The 22,572-nt window shown below is 47.9% G+C and overlaps 1 protein-coding gene across 3 annotated transcripts; it reads left to right on the forward strand.

Moving 5' to 3' along the window:
• Window positions 1–1,006: 1,006 nt before the first annotated feature.
• Window positions 1,007–22,100, forward strand: Ccm2l (CCM2 like scaffold protein). Of its 3 annotated transcripts, XM_034496494.2 has the most exons (10): window positions 1,007–1,089; window positions 8,791–8,958; window positions 11,595–11,678; window positions 11,762–11,945; window positions 12,723–13,180; window positions 16,456–16,591; window positions 17,097–17,160; window positions 19,469–19,598; window positions 20,404–20,542; window positions 21,310–22,100. In XM_034496494.2, exons 1-10 carry the CDS (start codon window positions 1,060–1,062, stop codon window positions 21,612–21,614), a joined length of 1,698 nt encoding a protein of 565 aa, XP_034352385.1. In that variant the 5' UTR covers window positions 1,007–1,059; the 3' UTR covers window positions 21,615–22,100. The 3 variants fall into 3 exon arrangements, with proteins under 3 accessions (XP_034352385.1, XP_034352386.1, XP_076786119.1); XM_034496495.2 differs by lacking the exon at window positions 17,097–17,160 and having other exon boundaries at window positions 21,310–21,580; XM_076930004.1 differs by lacking the exon at window positions 8,791–8,958 and having other exon boundaries at window positions 1,017–1,089.
• The last annotated feature ends 472 nt before the right edge of the window (window positions 22,101–22,572 follow it).

Here is a 22,572-nt window from a genome sequence, read left to right on the forward strand (position 1 = left end):
CTGATAAGGCTCACAGGAGGTTAGAGCCCCAGCAACACTGGTTGCTAGACTTCAGGTCCAGTGAGCCTGGAAGCCCCATGTTCTTATCCTCATTGTATGACATGAACCCCCACCCTCAATGCAGAATGCTTGCAGAGCACACTCCTAGTGTGACCTTGACAGAATCTGCACTCGAGACTGTATTTTTTTAAAATGTATGCAACTGAAATCATGGTTGCAGATATAGAGAGGAATAAGGGAGATAAAATATGCCAAAAAGACAGGCAGTCCGGGAGCCATAGATAAGGAAATAGAATTTGGTTTTTTATTTATTCACTTGCAGTGCTAAGGACAGAACCCTGAGCCTGCAGGCTGCTAGGTAAGTGCTCTTCTACTGAGCAGCTCTGATAGTTGGTATGTGTTGAGGACTTCACATGTTCCAGGGGCTCTTCTAAGTGTATTTAATCCTAGTCAGACTACTATGAGGTCAGGCTGAATGTGAAAACTGAGGCACATGTGGTTAAGTAAGTAGCAGACAGGCAGTCCCAGAGGCCCTCATATGCCAGCTCTGAAAAGTAAGGACTTATTGTTACTGTTACTGTCACTACTATTACTACAATTACTATTACTAGCTTAACTTGCCTGGATATAGTCTGAAGCACTTTCCACTCACTCTCTCATTCATTTCTCAGAGAAAGGCTGGGGTTTCTCCTGGTGTACACAGAGAAACAGGCAGCAGGCTTTGAAAGAGGCTTTTACTGTCTTACCTTGCCCAAAGTCATCCATCAAAGTTGGTGGCAGACATAGGGAATGACCCAAATGTGATCTCCAACTCGGGGACCCTTCCTCAGTCTGCTCCAAGTGCCAAGCCCTTGGACACCATGTTTGGCTCCCACCCCTTCAGTTACAGGGTTCCAAGGCAGTCTTCTCCATCTGCCCCACCCCCATCATCAGATGGGAGGGGCAGGAACTCTGGTACTGGTGGAGTTTCCGACCAGGCAGGAAAAAGAACAAAGGAAATGGAGGGGGGTCTGGAGGGCGTGGAGAGGAGGGTGGCAGGAGCTGAGGAGCTGTTTCACCATGGAATATGAAGCCAAGAAAGGGAAGAAGGTAAGTGGGAGTTCGAGAGGGCCAGGCTTGAGAAATGTCTCTGAAGGTGGAGTAGAGAGGTGAGGGACATGGAGTTAGCAAACAGCACACAAGACGGGCCTTCCTTCTCCTTTGGAAGAAAGTTTCTGTCTGTCCCTGACAGCCAGACATCTGGGTTCCCGTCTAAGTTTCAGTCTTTTGTTTTTTCCTAGTTCTTAAAAAAAAAAATAGATATTTTATTTATTTACATTTCAAATGTTATAACCTTTCCTGGTTTCCCCTCTGCAAACCCCCTATTCCACTTCCCCTCCTCTTGCTTCTGTGAGGGTGCTCCCCCATCTACCCACCCACCCACTCTTGCCTCACTGTACTAGCATTCCTCTACACTGGAGCATCAAGCCTTCACAGGACCAAGGACCTCCCCTCCCATTGATGCCAGATAAGGCCCCTTCAGCTCCTTCAGTCCTTCCCCTAACTCCTCTGTTGGGGTCCTTGTGCTCAGTCCAGTGGTTGGCTGTAAGCATCCACATCTGTATTGGTCAGGATCTGGCAGAGCGTCTCAAGAGACAGCTGTATTTGGTTCCTGTCAGCAAACATTTCTTGGCATCAGCAGTAGTATCTGGGTTTGGTGTCTGCATGTGGGACGGATCCCCAGGTGGGGCAGTCTCTGGATGCCCTTCCCTTCAGTCTCTGCTCCACTCTGTCACTGTATTTCCCTTAGACAGGAGCAATTCTGGGTTAAAATTTTGGAGATGGGTGGGTGGCCCCATCCCTCAACCGAGGGGCCATGCTTAACCTCTGGATACGGTCTGGAAAAGTTCTCCCTCCCCTTCGTTGGGTATTTCAGCTAATGTCACTCCCATGGGGTCCTGGGAGGCTCTTGCTTTCCTGGCATCTGGGACTTTCTGCTACCCCCAGTTCCCCATCCCCCATTGCTACACACCTCTGTTCAATTTCCTGACCCTCTGTACAACTCCTCCATACCTGATTCTTCCCCTCTTTCCCCTCCCCCTCTCCTCTTCCTCCCAAGTCCCTCCCACCCTCTACTTCCTTTGATTATTTTGTACCCCCTTCTAAGCAGGACTGAAGCATCCATTCTTTGGTCTTCCTTACTCTTGAGCCTCATGTGATTTTTGAGTTCTACCGTGGGTATTCCATGATCTTTTCCTAATATCCAATTATCAGTGAATACATACCATGTGTGTTCTTTTGTGACTGAGTTTCCTCACACAGGATGATATTTTCTAGATCCATCCATTTGCCTGCAAATTTCATGAAGTCATTCCATTGTGTAAATGTACCACATTTTCTGTATCCATTCCTCTGTTGAAGGACATCTGGGTTGTTTCCAGCTTCTGGCTATTATAAATAAGGCTGCTATGAACATAGTGGAGCATGTGTCCTTGTTATATGTTGAAGCATATTCTGGGTATATGCCCAGGAGTGGTATAGCTGGGTCCTCAGGTAGTGCTATGTCCAATTTTCTGAGGAACCGTCAGACTGATTTCCAGAGTGGTTGTACCAGCTTGCAATCCCACCAGCAATAGAGGAGTGTTCCTCTTTCTCCACATCCTTGCTGCTGTCACCTGAGTTTTTGATCTTCACCGAGGTGCATTTCGTGTATGCAGGAAAATTCTGGGTCGTGTTTACGGATCCAGTCTGTTAGTCCATGTCTTTTTATTGGGGAATTGAGTCCATTGATGTTAACAGCTATTAAGGAACAGTGATTGTTGTTTCCTGTTATTTTTGTTTCTAGAGGTGGAATTATGTTTGTGTGGTTATCTTCTTTTGGGTGTGTTGAAAGAAGATTACTTTCTTGCTTTTTGGGGGGGTGGTGTAGTTTCCCTTCTTGTGTTGGAGTTTTCCATCTATTATCCTTTGTAGGGCTGGATTTGTGGAAAGATATTGTGTAAATTTGGTTTTGTCCTGGAACATCTTGGTTTCTCCATCTATGGTAATTGAGAGTTTTGCTGGATATAGTAGCCTGGACTGGCATTTGTGCTCTTTTAGGATCTGTATGACATCTGCCCAGGATCTTCCAGCTTTCATAATCTGTGTTGAGAAGTCTGGTGTAATTCTGACAGGTCTGCCTTTATATGTTACTTGACCTTTTCCCCTTACTGCTTTTAATATTCTTTCTTTGTTTTGTGCATTTGGTGTTTTGATTATTATGTAGCGGGAGGTATTTCTTTTCTGGTCCATTCTATTTGGAGTTCTGTAGGCTTCTTGTATATTTATTGGCATCTCTTTCTTTCTTTCCTTCTTTTTTTTTTTCTTTTTTTTTTTATGTGAAAATCTTTATTGGATATTTTATTTATTTACATTTCAGATGCCATCCCCTTTCCCCACTTCCCCTCCCTAGAAAACCCCTATCCCATCCCCGCTTCTCCTTTTTGCTTTTATACTATTTTTTTTAATGTTAATCAAAGGTTTTATAAGTTTGGTAATGTTAAATATCAATCAGAAGTGTAACCCAATACCCAACCGAGATATATCAACTATCTTTGACTGTCGGGGACATACAAACATCCACCTCCATGTTTCCCCCCCCCCTCACCTAGCTCCTCCTCTCCTTCTCCTCCTCTCCATACTCCTCCCACCTTAGCTCCTCCTACATATCACCCTTCCTGTTAAAAATAAAACTTTTCTCTTAGAATACAATTAGAGCATAACTATACCAATTTGTGTCAGTAAGATACAAGATAGACCTAATACCCAGTCCATCATTTTGTTGACTAACCAGAACCTCTGTCATCCCTCCTGACTAAAAGACTTAATTTTGAACCTGACTTTTTTTCTTGGCTTTAGAATGAATGTCAGCTGAAAACCATCCTTTCAAACCTTTTATCTCAAAGTAAATGGCCAGGATTGGCTATGAGACTATAAGTCTTCAACCCCATCAGAAATCCAGAATTACTGAGTTAACTGAAATTATGGGAAGCACAAAGCATAGCTTCTAAAACTTAGCCAAATTATAGAGACCATTGAACACCTAGACAGTCCCTATACTACAAAACGTTGGGGCATTCAATCTTCAGCCTTCTGGCCCAGAATCATCTGACAGACCTAGTGATGCAGAATTATTAAGGGCTGATTACTCTCTCTTGGCAGATATAATCAGCCAACTATTCTGCAAGTGTGTCCTTTTCTGGACAGTAGTTTGTCTGTAGATGAAAAGGGGCAATTCTTGCCTAGTGGCTGTCTCGCCACAACTGGAGTAACTCCAAAGATGCTCAATTTCTTCTTAGAATCCAAGCCAGGAAGCTGTCAGGAGCAGACAGGTCTCTAATCAAAATGGACATTAATACGGAAATGTTTGTAACGTCAATTCTGTGGACTTCTGACGTTTTGAAAACCAACTATCCATGTAAGGCAATCTGGACTGCTGTCTTTTAACTCCTCTCAGCTAAATAAAATATAGAAAACTCCCTAATAATAAACTCAGAGCCATGAATTTGCTATAGGCCCTTAACTCACAGGCTAACCATCTCAAATCAGTTTAAAAAGTTAAAGAAGGACTGGATCTAAGCCTTGTATTCCTAAATGTGTTATATAGGCACAGTGCCTATGAGAGTAACAATATTAATCTCACTTTTATATCAATAAGAAGCTCCTACCAATGAAAACCTTAAATTTGAGATCAAAGTAAATTTTGTACCATTTAAGAAATTATAGCTTCATTTTAATAACGATTATACATATTTCTACCAATAGGTTATGGCTATGCAATAGATCCTAGCTAATCCTCCCTGTTCCAACAAAACCACTTTTCCCTAGAAAAACAGCCCAATATTAACCACCTCAGTCCCCAAGCTCAGGGAATAGGGCGCTGACTCTTCATTAACTTCTTCAAACTGATTATGGGCGTTGAGATATTAGAAGAGGGGCAGGGGGAAGAGTAAATTGATAAGCCTCTGACGTCTGTGTCTTCACTGCATCCCGCTGCAATTCCAGGACATCAGAGGTTCGAGCAGATCTGCTCAGCTCACTTGATGAGTAGATACACCAAGGCTGTGTATTCTGCAATATACAATTCTCAAAACAAATTTTAGTATCAAGAAAATTTTTTGTTTGAATTCTGGAATCTAGTCTTCTGGCGGCCTGCCTCTGTCATGTCTAATCCATATAATTCTGGGAGTTTCTATGAGGGTGTACTACCACCATCCTCCCATTTTCACCTCCCTGCTCTTGAAATTCCCCAACACTAGGGAATCCAAACTTTCAGGCACCAAGGCCTTCTACTTCCACTGATGCCTAACCCCTTACCCCATCCCCCCTCCTCCAATTACTATGAGGGTGTGCTCCCACCATCCTCTCATTCCCACCTCCCTGCTCTTGAAATTCCCCAACACTAGGAAATCCAAACTTTCAGGTACCTAGGCTGTCCACTTCCACTGATGCCTGGCAAGACCACCCTCAACTACCTATACAGGTGGAGCCATGAGTCCCTCCCTTTGTGTTCTCAGGCTAGAGATTTTAGAATGGCTACTCCAGCTTGTTTCTTAGGACCATTTGCTTAAAAAATTGTTTTTCAGCCTTTTACTCTAAGGTAGAGTCTGTCCTTGTCACTGAGGCGGGTTTCCTGTATGCAGCAAAATGCTGGGCCCTGTTTATGTATCCAGTCCATTAGCCTATGTATTTTAATTGGGGGATTGAGTCCATTGATGTTAGCAGATGTTAAGGAACAGTGATTGTTGCTTCTTTATTGTTGTTATTTTTATTATTAGAGGTGAAATTATCTTTGTGTGGCTATCTTTTTTTGGATTTGTTGGAAAAGGATTACTTTCTTGCTCTTTCTAGGGTATAATTTCCCTCCTTGTATTGAAGCTTTCCTGCTATTATCCTTTGTAATGCTGGGTTTGTGGAAAGATATTGTGTAAATTTGGTTTTGTCATGAAATATATTGGTTTCTCCATCTACGGTAATTGAGAGTTTTGCTGGGAATAGTAGCCTGGGCTGGCATTTGTGTTCTCTTAGGGTCTGTATGACATCTGTCCAGCATCTTCTAGCTTTTATAGTATCTGGTGAGAAGTCTGGTGTAATTCTGATAGGTCTGCCTTTATATGTTACTTGGCCTTTCTCCCTTACTGCATTTAATATTCTTTCTTTGTTTTGTGCATTTGGTGTTTTGATTATTATGTGGCGGGAGGTATTTCTTTTCTGGTCTAGTCTATTTGACGTTCTATAGGCTTCTTGTATGTTTATGGGCATCTTATTCTTTAGATTAGGGAAGTTTTCTTCTATAATTTTGTTGAAGATATTTATTGACCCTTTAAGTTGGGAATCTTCACTCTCAGCTATACCTATTATCCTTAGGTTTGGTCTCCTCATTGTGTCTGGATTTCCTGGACATTTTGTGTTAAGAACTTTTTGCATTTTGCATTTTCTTTGACAGTTGTGTCAATGTTTCCTATAGTATCTTCTGCACCTGATATTCTCTCTTCTATCTCTTGTATTCTGTTGGTGATGCTTGTGTCTATGACTCCTGATTTCTTTGCTAGGTTTTCTATCTCCATGGTTGTCTCCCTTTGTGATTTCTTTATTGTTTCTACTTCCATTTTTAGATCCTGGATGGTTTTGTCCAATTCCTTCACCTGTTTGGTTGTGTTTTCCTGTAATTCTTTAAGGGGTTTTTGTGTTTACCTGTGTTTTCCTGTATTTCTTTAAGGGAGTTATTTATGTCCTTCTTAAAGTCCTCTATCATCATCATGAGATGTGATTTTTAAATTAGAGTCTTGCTTTTCTGGTGTGTTGGGATATCCAGGGCTCGCTGTGGTGGGAGAACTGGGTTCTGATGATGCCAAATAGCTTTGGTTTCTGTTGTTTGTGTTCTTGCCCTTGTCTCTCGTCATCTGGTTATCTCTGGTGTTGGCTGGTCTTGCTGTCTCTGACTGTGGCTTGTCCCTCTGTAAGCCTGTGTGTTAGTATTCCTGGGAGACCAGTTCTCTCCAGAAGGAATTTGGGTATAGAGAGCTGTGACACAGGGTCAGCTCCAGGGTGCAGATGGAAACTGGAAAGTTCCTGTTCCCAGCTGTTCCTTGGAGCCTGTATCCTGATGACTCTGGGCAGGTCCCTCTTGGGTCAGGAATTTGAGCAGAAGTGGGGGTTTCACCTGTGCTCTCAGGTGTGTCAGTACTCCTCGGAGACCAGCTCTCTCCCGGTGGGACTTGGGTATGAAGAACTATGGCACAGGGTCAGCTCCAGGCACAGATGGAAACTGCCCCAGGCTGGGGCCTCCCACCTATTCCCTGCCTGCTGCCTCCCAAGCTACACTCACCCTCCCCACCTTTGTGAAAAACAAAACAAACAAAAAAAACCTCACTCCTGAGACCTCAGCTTAAGCCATCCCAAGTCTTCTCTCTGCCTTCCTCCTTTTCTGAATTTGAGAGGTTCCCCCACTTAGTACTAACCCAGCTCCCATTGCACCCTCAACCACACAGCGCTCTCTCCGCCTAAGACACGGGGTTCAAAATGTTTTATAAGGTACTCACATGAGTCCAGTACAGGCCTATAATCCCAGCTATTCTGGAGGCTGAGGCAGGAGGATTACAAATTTAAAGTTAGTGTGGGTTATTTATTGAGAACCTGTCTCAAAATTGTAAAACTGAGCTGGGTGGAGAGGCTGGTGAGATGGCTCAGTGGTTAAGAGCGTTGACTGCTCTTCTGGAGGTCATGAGTTCAAATCCCAGCAACCACATGGTGGCTCACAACCATCTGGAATGAGATCTGATCCCTCATATGAGTGAGTGGGTCCCGGAGCGAGCACGGCTGGAGTGGGCTGGGTGGGTCTTGTTCCTTGGCAGGACACAGCATGCTAGGTCCCAGATTTGATACCCTAAACTGCAAACTGATAATAAGAATTTTAAGTGCAAAGAGGGCTGGAGGCATACAGCTCAGAGGTGTTTGTGTGAGGCTCTGGATAAAATCCCCAGTACTGACACACAAAAATGTGCCCTGTGTGACTGACTGGGGCCGACATGCACACGACATGCACATGCTCTATGGGTCTATGTGTTTATTTAGGGGACAAGGTCTCACCATGTAACCCAGGCTGATCTTGAGAACTTACTATGTAGCTCAGGCTGGCCTCAAACCCACAGCAATTCTCCTGCCTCAGCCTCCTGAGTGCTAGAATCACCCAGTGAGGTCCATTTGATAGATGGCAGCCCATCCTGTTTGTGCCTGGTGTTCCATGAAGCTAAGTAGCACGCCACATGTGCCACCAGAATTTCTGGTTTGCTTTAGAAACTGCCAGCGTAGTTCTAGAATGTCACTGGGGACACTGGATTGCTGCCCCCAGGGCTTCAGATTCCATTGGTCTAGCATTTCTCTCAAATTCCCTTGATCTATCCTGGGTATTTTTATATTGGTGTCTCTGGATTATACTTACATTTATTTATTTTGTATTTCTAACTCACAAACAGGCAATAGCTTCATGCCCAGGCATCCTCCACTTAGCCCCAGGCCTTGGCTAGTCTTTGGATCTGGCTGGCAGGCCCTCCACCCTCCCTGGGTACTTCAAATGCAGGTTTGGGGACTGGGACGTCCCACCTGTTCTTTCTAGCTCTCAGGCTGGAGCTTCTTTGCTTCTCCATCTGAGAAAGGGGAGTGCACAGGACTGCACCTCCTGTAGCTTTTAGGAGGATTAACTTAGGTTGTGGAAGTAAAACTGAACTCAGAGAGCCAGTGCTGTAGTTACTGGGACTTTCCTGTCTCCACCAGGGCTTTGTGTCCCCCATCCGAAGGCTGGTGTTCCCCAAGGCTGCACGCCAGGCTGCCTTCAAAAACAATGTCAGTCGCAGGCCCCTGCACTCTATGCCTCTGTATCCCCCTGACTACCTCATCGACCCCCACATCCTGCTGTGTGACTACCTGGAGAAAGAGGTCAAGGTGAGCGTGGGACAAAGGGTAGGGGTGGGCTTGGAGGCACACCAAGTCTGCCACACCCTGTGTCACATGAGGGAAGCCTCCTACCTTACTGCCACGGGCTGCAAACCCTCAGCAGGAGGGTGACACCCACCCAGTGAGCTCCATAATTTCTTCCCCAACATGGGGCTCAGAAGCCACCCCCACAGGAGACTGAGTGGGGAACTGTGCTGTGTTTCCAAAAGCTCAACCTACTCATGAGATTTCTGTCTGCAGGCTCCCTGTTTATTTAGTGTCCAAGTTAAGAGCAAGCGAGAGGCTGGGCTTGTGGCTTGGTGCTAGAGCACTCGCCCAGCACCCTGGCATTCTGGAGGCCCTAGGCTGCAAATCCAGCACAGGAGGCAGGTCTGGGGCATGGATAGGTAGATGCCATAACGGAGTCTCTTACTCACCGTGAAGGAGCATTGGTAGGTTACCAGGTCTTCATCAGCCAAAGATTGATGTGAAGTGGGATTAAGGTATTGAACAAACAGGCTACTTGGTCAGATTTGAACTGCAGAGCAGCAGTGATTACTTCTTCAGCATAAATATGCTCCAAATGTTAAATAGAACTGAATAGGTACCAAAAAAGTCCTAAAAACAAAATTATTGTTTAACTGACATCTTGTATTTTATCTGGCAACTCTATAAATAAAGAAAAGCTAGAAAAAGAATATGTTTAAAACCCAAGGGCTGAAAGTTTACAGAATAAAAAAGATGTGAGTGGTGAAATTCACCCAGAATTTTGCAATTAAAGCAATAAAAAGTTAATTCTCATACTGAATAACAATTAAATGATAATGTTATTATAACCAAGAATGCATGGGAACTTGAATATTGATTGAGAATGTCTTTTTAATGATGTATTAATTCAATGCTTCTTTCCATTTAATCTGCAATGAGGTTGTTAAAAGGATTAATAATGCAGAAGGTGGGGAGAGGCTCTGGGCAAGGAAAGTCCAGGGATCCCTCAAGCTTTAATAGTAGACCCTGGCCTGGGGCAGGCGTGAAGGCGGGAATGGTTTGATGGATAAAGTGCTTGCTGGAAATTTTGAGGACCAGAGTTTCTATCCCCCCAAACCCTTGTAAAGCCAGGCACATGCAAAGCATACACCCATGGTCCTGAAAACCCCGTGGAGATGGGAGGTGGAGATAGGAGAAGCCCTGGAAGCTCAGGAACCTGAGTCTGGCACAAGAGGCTCTGGCTCAGGCAATGTGGAAGACAGGAAGGACCTCAGCCCCTGACTGCCACACAGGTGCTATAGCATATGCCTGCACTCACAGGAACACAAACACACACACACACACACACACACACACACACACACACACACACACACTGATAGAGTCTGACCTAGCATGCAAAGAGGCTCTAAATCTGATCTTCAACATGGCAGTGGCTAGGGGAAGGAAACACTATATTAGTGACTTTTACTTTCCTGCAGAGCCCCATAAAGTGAGGTGGCCATGTATTAGTGTGTATAAGCTAACTACTGGAAATGTGGGCTCTGGCGCATGCATTCAAGCTTTCTCCCTACCTTACAAGAGTCTGATGTAGCCCAGGGAGGTCTTGAATTTGCTATGTAGCCTTGGACTCTTGGTTTGCTTGTTTGTTTGAATGGTGACCTTGGTCTAAGCATCTCACCTTCCAGTACTGGTTTCTCTGTGTAGCCCTGGCTGTCCTGGAACTCACTCTGTAGACCAGGATGGCCTCAAACTCAGATTTACCTGCCTCTACCTCCCAAGTGCTGGGATTCAAGAAGTTCATTGATATCGTCACCACTCCCATGGCTGACCCTGGACTCTAAACTTCCTGCTTCCACCTCCCAAGTGCTGGATTACAAGCATGCTCCACCACAACTTGCCCAGCCGTACCCTTTCTAGCTATAATCCTGGGCCAGATTTTCAGTTAACTGTACCACTCTGAGCCTTTTAATCCTTAAAGTAAACGTGAGTGGATGGGAAAGTATGTAATTCCCTCTCTTACCCCAAATTCCCGAGGACTCGGGTGATCTGACCCACCCCAAAGCAGCTGAAGAAGCTGCCTCTGAAAATCACACGGGAGATTGTGTGTGTGTGTGTGTGTGTGTGTGTGTGTGTGTGTGTGTGTGTGTTGTTAGTCAGGGTTCTTTAGGGGAACAGAATTGATGGAGGGGTCTAAGAGGCTTACAGGCTGTGGTCCAGCCAGTCCAACATAGGCAGTCTTCTAACAGGAAGGTCAAGAGTCTGACAATTGTTCAGTCTGTGAGACTATGTCTCAGCTGGTCTTCAGTCTTTGTGGAAATCCAGAAGAATTAGGATCTAGTATCATTGAAGGAAAGCCTCAGCAGCAGAACAGATGGATTTGCCAATAAGATCGAGGGAAAGTAGGCAAAAGGTGAAAGCTTCCTTTTTCCATGTCCCTCTAAGTGGGCTGCCACCAGAAGGTGTGGCTCAGATTTAAAGTGGATCTCTCACTTCAAATGATCATCCAATCAAGAGAATCCTTCACCAGTGTGCCAGCTGCCTGGGTTTAACAAGTTGACAACCAAAATTAGCCATCATACAGATTATTATTAATGTGAGTATTTCAGCCTGTCCTGCATTAACTCGGAGGCTAGAATCTCCCATTTCTCATTCAGTTCCTGGGTCACCTCACCTGGGTGACTTCCTCACTGAACCCCTCCAGCCGAGACGAGCTCCTGCAGCTGCTGGACACCGCCAGGGTAAGGTCGGCGGGGTCTCTCTCCCTTTCCCCTCTCCTACCCGGATTTCTCGGGGGACTCAGGTGATCTGACCCACCCCGCAGCAGCTGAAGGAGTTGCCTCTGAAGACCACGCCGGAGCAGGACAGCATCCTGAGCCTGTCCGCACGCTGCCTGCTGCTCACCTGGCGCGACAACGAGGAGCTCATTCTGCGCATCCCCACGCACGAGATTGCTGCTGCCTCCTACCTGCAGGACGATGCTCTGCATCTGCTAGTGCTTAAGACTGGTGCGGTGCTGGGCAGACGGGGTGGGAGGCCAACCTGCAGTGCTGGGACCATTGCGTGAGGGCACCAGGGAAAGGATCCGAGGCTGGGAAAGGGATGAAAGAAAACCTGAGCGCACTATTCTAAGACTAAGGGCAGGCAGAAGAAACCACAGGTAAGACCGGAGAGCCGGGGATTTAAGATGAGGGATAAGCATCCTGACCAGATAGCGACTGTTGGATAGGGCAGAGATGTTGGAGTCAAGGGTTCAACCTTAGTACAGTTCAATGTTAAAGGTTTGTGAGAGGTGGTTGAAAAATATAACCGCTTGACTTTGATCTGACAGTAGGGGGCGCCCTAGCTAGGGGAGGAGTTGGGTCTTGTGGAAGGTTTCAGGTCAGCAATCTGGAGATGGGACTGAAGATAGCAGGGAAAGTCCTACTGGAAGGTGGGATGCTTAGACCAAGGTCACCGTTCAAATGAAGGGTACTGAGAAAAGGGACAAGTTGACTACCACTCTCAGAAAGCAAGTCTGAGGAGAAGCGCATTAGGGTGTGTTGGGGAGGGTGGAAACTCTGTGGCTGCCCCCTGGAGGTCTGGGGCCGAGCCAAAGCCGGAGGTGGAGTCATAGGTTTGGGGTGGGATCCAAAAGTTCCAGAGCTAGCAGAACAACTCAGCTTAATGCTTAATGCTGGGCAGGGCCTTAGCTCAGGGAACCTCGGCTGCGAGGTGGCCCTCCGAGTGGCCCCAGGAAGCCGCGATCTCCTGCTGCTGAATCCCCAACCCCAGTCCTTCCCTAGGTCTGGGCGTGGACCCGGTGCCAGCGGGCATGGACGGCAGCCCGGGAGGTTCGACCGGTCGGGATTCCGGCCCTCCGGGCGCTGTGCCGGAGAAACGACGGGTGGGCACAGCCGAGCGACGCCACACCATCTGCAGCCTGGACTGGCGCGTGGCGTGGGGCGGGGGCGCGGGGGCCGAGGCCCGAGCCGCAGGAGGCGGCGGCAGCCTGGAGCGGCAGCGCGCAGGAGCGAGGGCGTCCGGTAGCTGGGAGCGGCGACAGACGTTCAGCGGCAGCTGGGAGCGGCGGCACACGGGCGGCGGCGCGGGCAAGCCGGGTGGCAGCTGGGAGCGGCGGCAGGCGAGTGGCGGCGTCGGCGGCAGCTGGGAGCGACGCCACCCCGGACCCAACCCACTGGATCCTCAGAATCACAGCCCCGACGCCTACTGCAACCTGGTCATCCTGGCTGTGGCAAACAGGGTGAGCGCCAGGCAGTGTTGGCACCACCCCCGCGACAGTCACTATAGCACTAATTACACCAGGTGAAGCACTGTCCCTAGACAGACAGGGGACAACATTAACACTTAATCCCCACAGCATCCCCTAGGGCGAATATGACATCTAGTCCCATTCCTTAGGAAGGGAAGCAGGCTCAAAGTTTAGGTAACTAAAAGTCCTGCGGAAAGCGGTGGCTTTCAAGATTCAAACCCAGAAAGTTCAGAGCCTTTCTCTTGGTAACCAACTAAGGAAAAAGCTTTGCCATCATTCTTGCCTGTCCTACTTGCCTGTCACCTTCCTGTCCTCATTCACCCTTGTCCTCGATCACTTGATGATGATGATGATGATAGTATACTTGTTTTTGTTGTAGTCTTTCGAGACAGGGTTTCTCTGTGTAGCCCTGGCTGTCCTGAAACTTACTCTGTAGATCAGGCTTACTTCCAACTCAGAGATCCACCTGCCTCTGCCTCCTGAGTGCTGGGATCAAAGGTCCACACCACCATGCCTGGAGTGCTGGTATTTATTGAGTGCCAGCTGTGTGCCCCACATTGGGCTAGATGCTGTGGGCGAGGAGATGACTGAGCCGTTTGGCGTCCTCCCTTAAGGAGCACCCAGGCTAGCAGGTAGTTTCAAGCCTTGAGCCTTCCCAGCGTTTCCTCTGCTCGGGTTCCAGGTCTCTTTCTGAATAATGAGTGTGCCTGTCTACAGGGAGAGGAGGTCAATCCCAGGCAATGCAATTCAGTGGCTTACAATCCCACCCTGAGTTACCACCCAGCCCTCCTTTCCTGTTTCCCCCACTCTCACCCTGCACTCCTTCTTAGAAGCTGGTACCTTCTTTCTTTCTAGCTTCTTAAAGTCAGGGTGGTCCAGGCATCATCTTCAATCTTTTCTCCTGTATCCACACTTGTCTCTAGGTGACTTCTACTCTGCTGCCTTCTAAAATCCAGAGAACACTCTGAATTTCATTCTAACCAGATCTCTGCTCCTTCTTTTCCAGTGTTGTCTTCTCATTTTGAATGAATTTGTTCCAAGCTGAGTCCCCAATCTCCTCTCAAACTTGAAGTGTCTTCATCTGCATGTTTCATTGAATGGCAGCTCCAGCCTTGGTGACTCAGGCTGAAACCTTGCAGTGGTTCTTGGTGTCTGTCCCCCCCCCCCCCCCCCCCCCCGTCTTTCTCTCTCTTTCTTTGTTTCTCTGTCTATTCTGTCAATAAATTCATTGGTCTTATTTTTAAATATATTCAAACCTTATGCCCATACTGTTCACTGTCCATACCCAGCTCCATGGTCTCTGCATGGATAAGGTTGCCATGCCCCACCCCATTGGCTCAGCCCTTCCTTACACTTTGCACTCCACTGCCTCATCCAACACAGCCTCATCCTGGAAACTTGACTAGGACGATGAGGAACTGAAGAGGGGGCACGCAGGTGTGCAGAAAAGCTAGGATCACGTGGGCTGTGCTGGCTCTGGTAGAGGTGAGTGAGTTGTGTGTCGGGATGGAGGAAGAGACCCAGTTTCAACAGGAAAAATTAGTTTGTGTTGTTTAAACTGAAGCAAGGATAGATCCAAGGGCCTGAAAACCAGACAGAGGCGACACTGTGCCTTGGCTCTCACTCAGCTGTGGGGTTATGTTAGTCCTGGCCTGGTGGTAGAATGAATAAGTAAATGAGTTACTTTCCAAGTGTCTGAGCCTCTGGCCTCCTGTCTGGTCAGAGTTAAAACCCCCAACGCCAGCATTACAATTACAACCTTGGGCCTGTGGTGAATCCAGACAGATCACACAACCCCATTAAGCCTCTGAGCATTCCGCTATAACATGAGAATCCTCTCTGCCCTGTCTACTCTAGGGTAAGGTTTGATCCCGGTTTAAATAGCGGTACCTGTGATGACACCGAAACCCATCCTGAGTTACAGTTTAACGTTTACCTCAGGATTTTTAGAGGTGCCAAAAGGCAGGATCTTCATAAGCAAGGCCTTTGTCAATCAGTTACTGCTTCCTGTGTCTCTCGCTTAAAGAGGCGGATTCCTCCTTGTCGAGAACCTCACTGCCCCACGTTGGGGGCCAAAATGTTTCGGCCTGAGCTGCCCCACGTTTGGGGGCCAAGATGTCAGGGACCGCTCTACCAATGTTGGAACCTGCACTGCCAAAAGCCTTGGGGGCTAAACTGTTAGAGCCTGCACTGCCCCAAGCTGCTCCAGTCCTCGGTTCAGGGTTCAGCAATAGAGAGAGTGAGGACGTGAGGAATGGAGACCAGACAGAGTGTGATTCAATCCTGTTTATTCTTCAGGCTCTCTTCTTCTCTCCAAGTCCTTAGTTTCTATTACCAAGTCTCAGATCTTAATCCTAGTTCCAGTTGCTAGTCTCCTTCCCTGTTCCAAGTTCTCTTCCAAATGTCTGTCTCGAGTATAAGTGTCTAATGCAAGTTGCCTGTCTCAGTCTCAAGTGCCTACTCCAAGTGCCTAATACTTAATAATAATTTCTTCTGTCTGCCTTTTATATGTCTCACTTCTAAGCCAAGCCTTTAAATCATGCCCTTAGGCCTTGTCTCTAAATCTGATCTCTAAGTCACGCCCTTAAGTCACACACCTTTAAGTCTCACATACCCAAGGGAAAATCCTGGGTATCTAAAACAAGATGTTATCAGAGTGTGCTCAGCTGTTGTAGGCTATTGTAATCAAGTCTCTTGTCAGGGTATATGGCTCAAGATGGCTGCAAGGATGATAGCCACCTTTTGTTGGCTCCCCACACCTCCTCAAATGTGCAAACTCCAAAGCTTTGCCCAAGCCCCTCTTCATTCTACCAGGGACTCTATTATTGTCTTGCTTCCACCATTGCATTGGGCATGGGGCAGCCCATAGCCATATCCTGTGTCCAGTAGTAGTAGTGACAGCACTGAGCCTACAAGTTTGATTCTCTGAAGTGTCCCTCCTCCTACTGCTTCCATCTCCACACTGGGCTTCAGCTTCTGTGCCTGTACATTTAGTTAAACAAGGCCTTATATTGGATAAATTTCATGATAGGCCATGAGTCTCCTGGAATCCTGGAATGCACTTTCACGGCAGAGGACTTTGAGTCGCCTCTATATTCTATAAAAGGTCCATAAGAACAAGAGAGGAGCCATATAATTTTGTGGGGAAGTGTCTTTGGAATCAGCTTAAGGTGTGCGTGTCAGCACTGGTTCACACTGCGTCTGAGGTCACAGGAGTGCCCTGGGCATGGGTGAGAGCCTGAGATCTCTTCCTGCCCCTGGACCAGGATGCTGCTGAGGAGTCCTGCGCACTCATCTGCCAAGTCTTCCAGATCATCTACGGGGACCAGAGCATCGAGTGTGTAGACCGGGCTGGCTACCACTACAGATCCACACCAAAGCGGCCGTGGCTCTCCAGCTGCAGTACGTATCCAAGCTCCCACAAAGCACTGGGAGAGGCTGGATGTCCTGATAGTCAGGGCTGATGAAGGCCTATAGGAGTTCTGAGCTGGATCCCGGTCCTAGGGGTCTACTTGGTAGAATGTCATTCTTCTTGGTGACCTCTTCAGAGATGATCAGGCTGTCAAGCTTAGGATGAGTTTGAGCTTGGGCACTTGGACTTCTACCTTGTTTTGAGTGTCCCTGCTTTGCAGAACGTTCATCATGTGTACTGTCGGCTAACTGAGCCATCTTACCCCAGGAGATTCCTAGGGCAGGCATTTCCAGATTAGTCCATGTATGCAATCAAGGGTTGGACCTGGGCACTGGGGAAGGCAAGGACTGGGGAGATCAGCTGCCTGAGGTTAGCTATGTATCAGGGCTGGACCAGAACTAGACCCAGGGTGCTGCCAAGGTTGGGGCTTCAAGGAGCCTGAGATATTGGTGCCTGCTTGTCATCTCTGACAGTTCTTCTGTCTGCTGGTCCTAGGTGAGAGCTGCCACACAGACGGGACATTTGCCTACGATGCCGACTTGAGCTGCTGCAGTTCCTTGTGAGTATCAACTGTCTGGGATGCTACTCTTCCCTCCTCACTACCACCTGAACTCCTCTAGAGTGCGTGGGGGCAGGGACCCAAGCATGATTTGTGTTGAGGATGGGAAGTAAACAGAGCTCCAGGCTAAACCCTGGGAGACCTAGAGACCTGGGAGCACAGAGATCTTCAAGTCTCCTAGGTTTAGTGACCTGCAGAGTCCAAAGTCACACCAAATGCTGGAAGCTATGTTGGTATAATAGAAAACCCGGGGGAGGGTAGGTTTACAAAGGCAGAATTGGTTATCTTGTCTTCTTATGCAAAATACAAGAGTTTGGGGCCTCCTGGTCCTACGGACCTCCGGCCTCTCTTTCTGTTACACCTTCTTCTTCACCATCCTCAGAGTGACCTCATGGTGCAACCATGCAACAGCACACCAATGGCCTCTTGGAAGACTTTAGAGAGGATGGAAACCAGGGAATACCATAGAGTCACCATGCATGCTCACTATAAGAAAAGCCCTGGGTTCCATCCCTACAGCACATGCATGTACACACACACACACACACACACACACACACACACACACACACACACACCATCAAGCTTACATTTTAGTAGTCAAAAGTTTGGCTGCTTGGTCAGAACTAGCTGCACGCACGGCTGGGAATATGTAGGCTAAAGCAGCGTTTGAGAGGCTGGGGTGTGGCTCCGCTGGTAGAGCACCTCCCTGACCACGCACAAAGCCCTGGTTCAATCCCCAGCACAGCATACCTTGACACACACCTGTCATCTCTGCACTCAGAAGGCAAAAGCAAGAGGACCAGAAGGTCACCCTTGACTACATAATGAGTTCAAGACAAACCTGGGATATATGAAACCTACCTCAAAAAAATTTTTTTTAAAGAATTCTGTTAGAAACATTGCCCATCCCAGTTTTCTCAGGATTGAGGAGTTTCCCAAGATATGGTATTTTCAGTTTAAATCCAATAAAGCCATTGGTAGATCTATGGTATTAAGATATCCTGTTCCTGTAAGGATTCTGGTGTTGGCAAGTAGCGGCCCCTGCCAGTGGCCTGTGCCCTACCACATTAATGTTAATATTGCCACTACATTTGGCTTCCTGAACTCATGTGTGCATAAACTACTCCATAACCAACCTGATTTGACTGAGGAGAGCAAAATGACACTAATGACACATTTGCTGAGCATGCCATGTGCATACATTGTACATTACTGGCTTTTGCTAGTTGCTATGCAGCTGGTTATCTGTTACATGGGGTCTATAGTCTGAAGTACTTTACAAATGCTAGTTCCTGTCATTTTCACAGTGACACCAATCTTCATCATCCCATTGTACCAATGCAGAAGACTAGGGAAACAGACTTTAGCATCCCAGGGGTCAAACACAATGAACGACATAGACCTGGCCCGTGAGCACAAGAATGTGAACTCAGGAGTCTCCACCCTTGCTGGGTCTGTGGTCCCAGCCTGCTGGAGGCGGAAGCCAGAGTGTCAAAAGGTCAAAGCCCAGTGTGGTCATCTTATTTTAAAAGCAGTTAATAATGAGAACTTCCTACATTGGGCTGGGGTTGAACCAGAGATGAGAGACTGATTGCCTAGGATATCAGAGGCTTTAATTCCAACCCCTGTCACTGCATAAATCTGGGTTGGTGGTTCATGCCTACAACCCCAGCCTTTGGGAGGCTGGAAGTAGAAGGATCGAAAGTTCAAGGCTAATCCCCACTACATAAAGAGTTTAAGGCCATTCTAGTGTATACGAGACCCTGTCACCGACAAAACCTTCCACAATGAGCTGGGCAGCCTAGTTTATAAAAAGAACTCAACAAGGAGAAAGGGAGGGTCACACGATTCAGTACAAGTGGCAGCCAGCAGGGATGATACCACACTGAAAAGAAGCTTCCTGGGCTATAGGAGAGTCAGAAAGGGGACTCTACCTTATCAAGGAACCAGGAGGGCTTCCTGATTAACAGTTGAGCTAACCATAAAAGGGACAGGTTATTCCATGCAGAAGGAACAGCAAGAATTCAGAATAACCAAGTAGGGGGTCCTGTGGCTGTGACACCATACATGAGAGAGACAGTGGAGAAGAGAGAATTCCAGGTAGAGGGAACAGCATGTACAAAGGCCCAGGGTGGGGTAAGGGAGACCAGAGTGTGGAAATCAGGAGGGGGTTGAAAGGTTGCTGGGCTTTGATGGGCAAGACGAGGATAGGGCCTTGAGCGCTGGTATATTGGCCCAACCACCTTTAGCCTACCTAGGGAAAGGAACAGAGGTTGGTGAAGCTACTTTCCTCTTTTCTCTGCAGCAATGGCTCCCAGGACACATTTGAAGCGTGTTACAGTGGTGCATCCACGCCGTCTTTCCACGGCTCCCGCTGCAGCAGTATCGACCACAGCAGCTGGGCCTTCGAGCAGCTACAGGAATACATGGTCACGGTGAGCGTGAGCAGGCGGCAGAGCTCTGTGGCAAGCAGAGCATGGCTTGGCTCAAGCAAGCACTGCTCAGAGGCCAGGGAAGGAGGTGCAATTAGGAGAGGCCAGCTTAGAGAAGCCTTGACTGGCGTCAGCCTGAACTGAAGGTTATGCACCTCTCCTGCATCTTGTCTTTCATCTCTTCAGCAACCTCAAGAGAGAGGCTCCTTCCTCACCCCAAGGGAAGCAAGAGTCAGAGAGATAATGACCTCCTGCCACCACAGAGGAAGTCACCAAAGGATTGGGGCTCAGGAAACTGGACCCATATTCCATTTGTCTTAGTTAGAGTTTTACTGCTGTGAACAGACACCATGACCAAGGCAACTCTTACAAGGACAGCATTTAATTAGGACTGGCTTACAGATTCAGAGTTTCAGTCCATTATCATCAAGGCAGGAGCATGGCAGCATCCAGTCAGGCATGGTGCAGAAGGAGCTGAGACTTCTCCATCTTCATCTGAAGGTTGCTAGCAGAATACTGACTACCAGGCAGCTAGGATGAGTGTCTTAAAGCCCACGCCTACAGTGACTCACCTATTCCAACAAGGCCACACCTCCAAATAGTGCCACTCCCTGAGCCAGACATATACAAACCACCACGCCTTTCCGAGATGCAAGAGAGCAGATGTTGTCCCCTCCAGTGGGCAGTGGAAGATTTTGCAGGCAGGCTGGGCCTGACAGGCTGCCAGAGAGAAACAGCATTTTTTAGCAGAAATCGGGCATTGTTGCAGTCTGGATCTGGTCTCCAAGGGTATCCCTTACTCCCACAGCTGCGGAGTAAGCTGGGCCCTCCTGAGATACAGCAGTTTGCGTTGCTGCTACGAGACTATCGCCTGGGGCTGCCTATCCAGGACTACTGTGCAGGCCTCCAGAAACTCTATGGGGACCGTCGGAAGTTCCTTCTCATTGGTAAGCCCTGATCCCCCTTGACTCCAGGCATCCCCAGCCTGGCACCACCTGGGAGCGCTTTGTTCTTTGAGCCCCTAAGGCCCAAGACTTTAAGAACCTGGACCTGAGAAGGAGAGCAAGAAAGAATGCAGAAAAGGGAAAGGAATTGCCAGGAAACAGCTGGTATGAGCAAAGCCCTAGGGCAGCAAAGCTGGTCAGGATGTGATCACACACACACACACACACACACACACACACACACACACACACCACTGAAGAGGGTTGCCAAGCACCGTAGGAATAACACTGATAGCACAGGAGCATGTATGTGTTTGTAGTTGTCATGAGCCAAGCATGTTCTCATAGACTGTCCTCACTCCTAAGAAGTAAATAGTGCTGTCTCGTCCCCATTTGCATGTGGAGAGACTGAAGCTCAGAGTAGCAAAGTTAAGAACATCAAAGATCCAGAAAGGGACACAAGTCAATCTAATGACTATGGGGCTCAGCGTGGGAAGTAGGTTAGTACAGTTGCACCAAACAGAAAAGTGAGGACTGAGTAGTATTTAACTAAGGTTGTGTAGCCCGTAAATGGGAGTATAGCCTTAAGAATATACTAAGCTAGCAAACACGTGGGGAGTCTTGTGTCATCTGCTGTTTTGAGAGGTGAAAAAAAAAATATCTTGGGTAAAGCCACACTGCTAGAGATGGGACTTGAACTTAGACTTCCAGAGAAGGCATTCCGTAGCAGGCTGGCTGGATGCTGGAGTCATCTTGCCCTTCCCCTCTAGGGATGCGGCCCTTCATCCCAGATCAGGACATCGGCTACTTCGAGGGCTTCCTGGAGAGTATGGGTATCCGTGAGGGCGGAATCCTCACCGACAGCTTCGGCCGCATCAAGCGCAGCATGAGCTCCACGTCTGCCTCTGCCGTGCGCAGTTACGATGGGGCGGCCCAGAGGCCCGAGGTGCAGACCTTCCACCAGCTGCTGGCCGATATCACGCATGACATCGAGGCACTGGCCCCCGACGACGACGACGTCTACGAGGATGTCTCCCCAAGCGGGGCCGACCAGGTTGAAGACAACTACCTGTAGCTCAGCGGCACAGTTGCCCATATGACACCATCCCCAGGGTGCCTAGGCTCCTGGCCTCCCATCTGTGCTTTCTGGGCTTCTTTCCCTGCAAATGGGTTCGCAGGGCTTCACTCCCTGCAATACCAAGAAAATCCTGCAGAGGGCGGAGGAGCCAGACTCTAGAGTGTTCTAGATAAAGAATCGCTCCACCTACTGGCCGACAGAAAAGATTTTCAATTCACGCCTCACTTTATGCAACCCTGCCCAACCCTAAACCAGAAACATTTCCAGAATCCAGAGACCGCTCTCTTTGGGGATTTGTTTGTTTGTTTTTAAGGGAATGGATATGAGGGATCGTCAGGTCCTTGAATATCGTTACCAATTTCCACATCTCTATGATAATTTCAGCTCCATCCACCTCACAGGTGGTCATCGGGATGAATGGAGGGCAAGATCTTAGTGTTGGTCCTAGCATGTTCTAGATGCTCAATAAATGCTGTTTCTCTCTGCTTGGACTGTTTTCTGACTCAATGTACCTGTCGTTCCTGGAGCAGTGTGTGGATTGAGATGTTATAAAGACTAGAGGAGTTTACAGCTGAGAAGAAGAAACAGGACTGGCCTTCACTGTGGCCTTATAGCCTGGCTCTGTGCCCAAATCCCAAAGAAAGCACACGCAGGACTCTGCGGACAGACAGCCTGGGGCTAAGAGCTATGCAGGCAGAGTGTAAGCTATGGAGGTCAAGGTGCGGCCAACCCTTGCCACAGCCTAGGGAGGACAGTGAGCCTTGAGAAGAGGCCAGCGACCTCTAGAAGAGAGCAAGTGTGTCTGCAAAACCTTGCTAAGCCTTCCACAGCCAAACATTTTCAAATCATGTGATCACTGGGACTTAGAGTTCCAGATTCCCACTGGGACTGTGGCAGATGACCATCCCCCAGTCACTGGTCCATGCAAGGTTCTCCAGATGTTCTGCTTCATTCC

Source organism: Arvicanthis niloticus, chromosome 2, assembly GCF_011762505.2.
Source record: "Arvicanthis niloticus isolate mArvNil1 chromosome 2, mArvNil1.pat.X, whole genome shotgun sequence".
Classification (NCBI taxonomy): Eukaryota; Metazoa; Chordata; class Mammalia; order Rodentia; family Muridae; genus Arvicanthis; species Arvicanthis niloticus.

Excerpts from the sequence above, each read along its gene's own strand:
- Ccm2l (XM_034496494.2), top strand. The coding sequence starts at position 1,060 with ATGGAATATGAAGCCAAGAAAGGGAAGAAG. Across the intron at positions 11,679-11,761 it reads AGCTGCTGGACACCGCCAGG|CAGCTGAAGGAGTTGCCTCT; the intron begins GTAAGGTCGGCG and ends CCCACCCCGCAG. Across the intron at positions 17,161-19,468 it reads TTGAGCTGCTGCAGTTCCTT|CAATGGCTCCCAGGACACAT; the intron begins GTGAGTATCAAC and ends TTTTCTCTGCAG.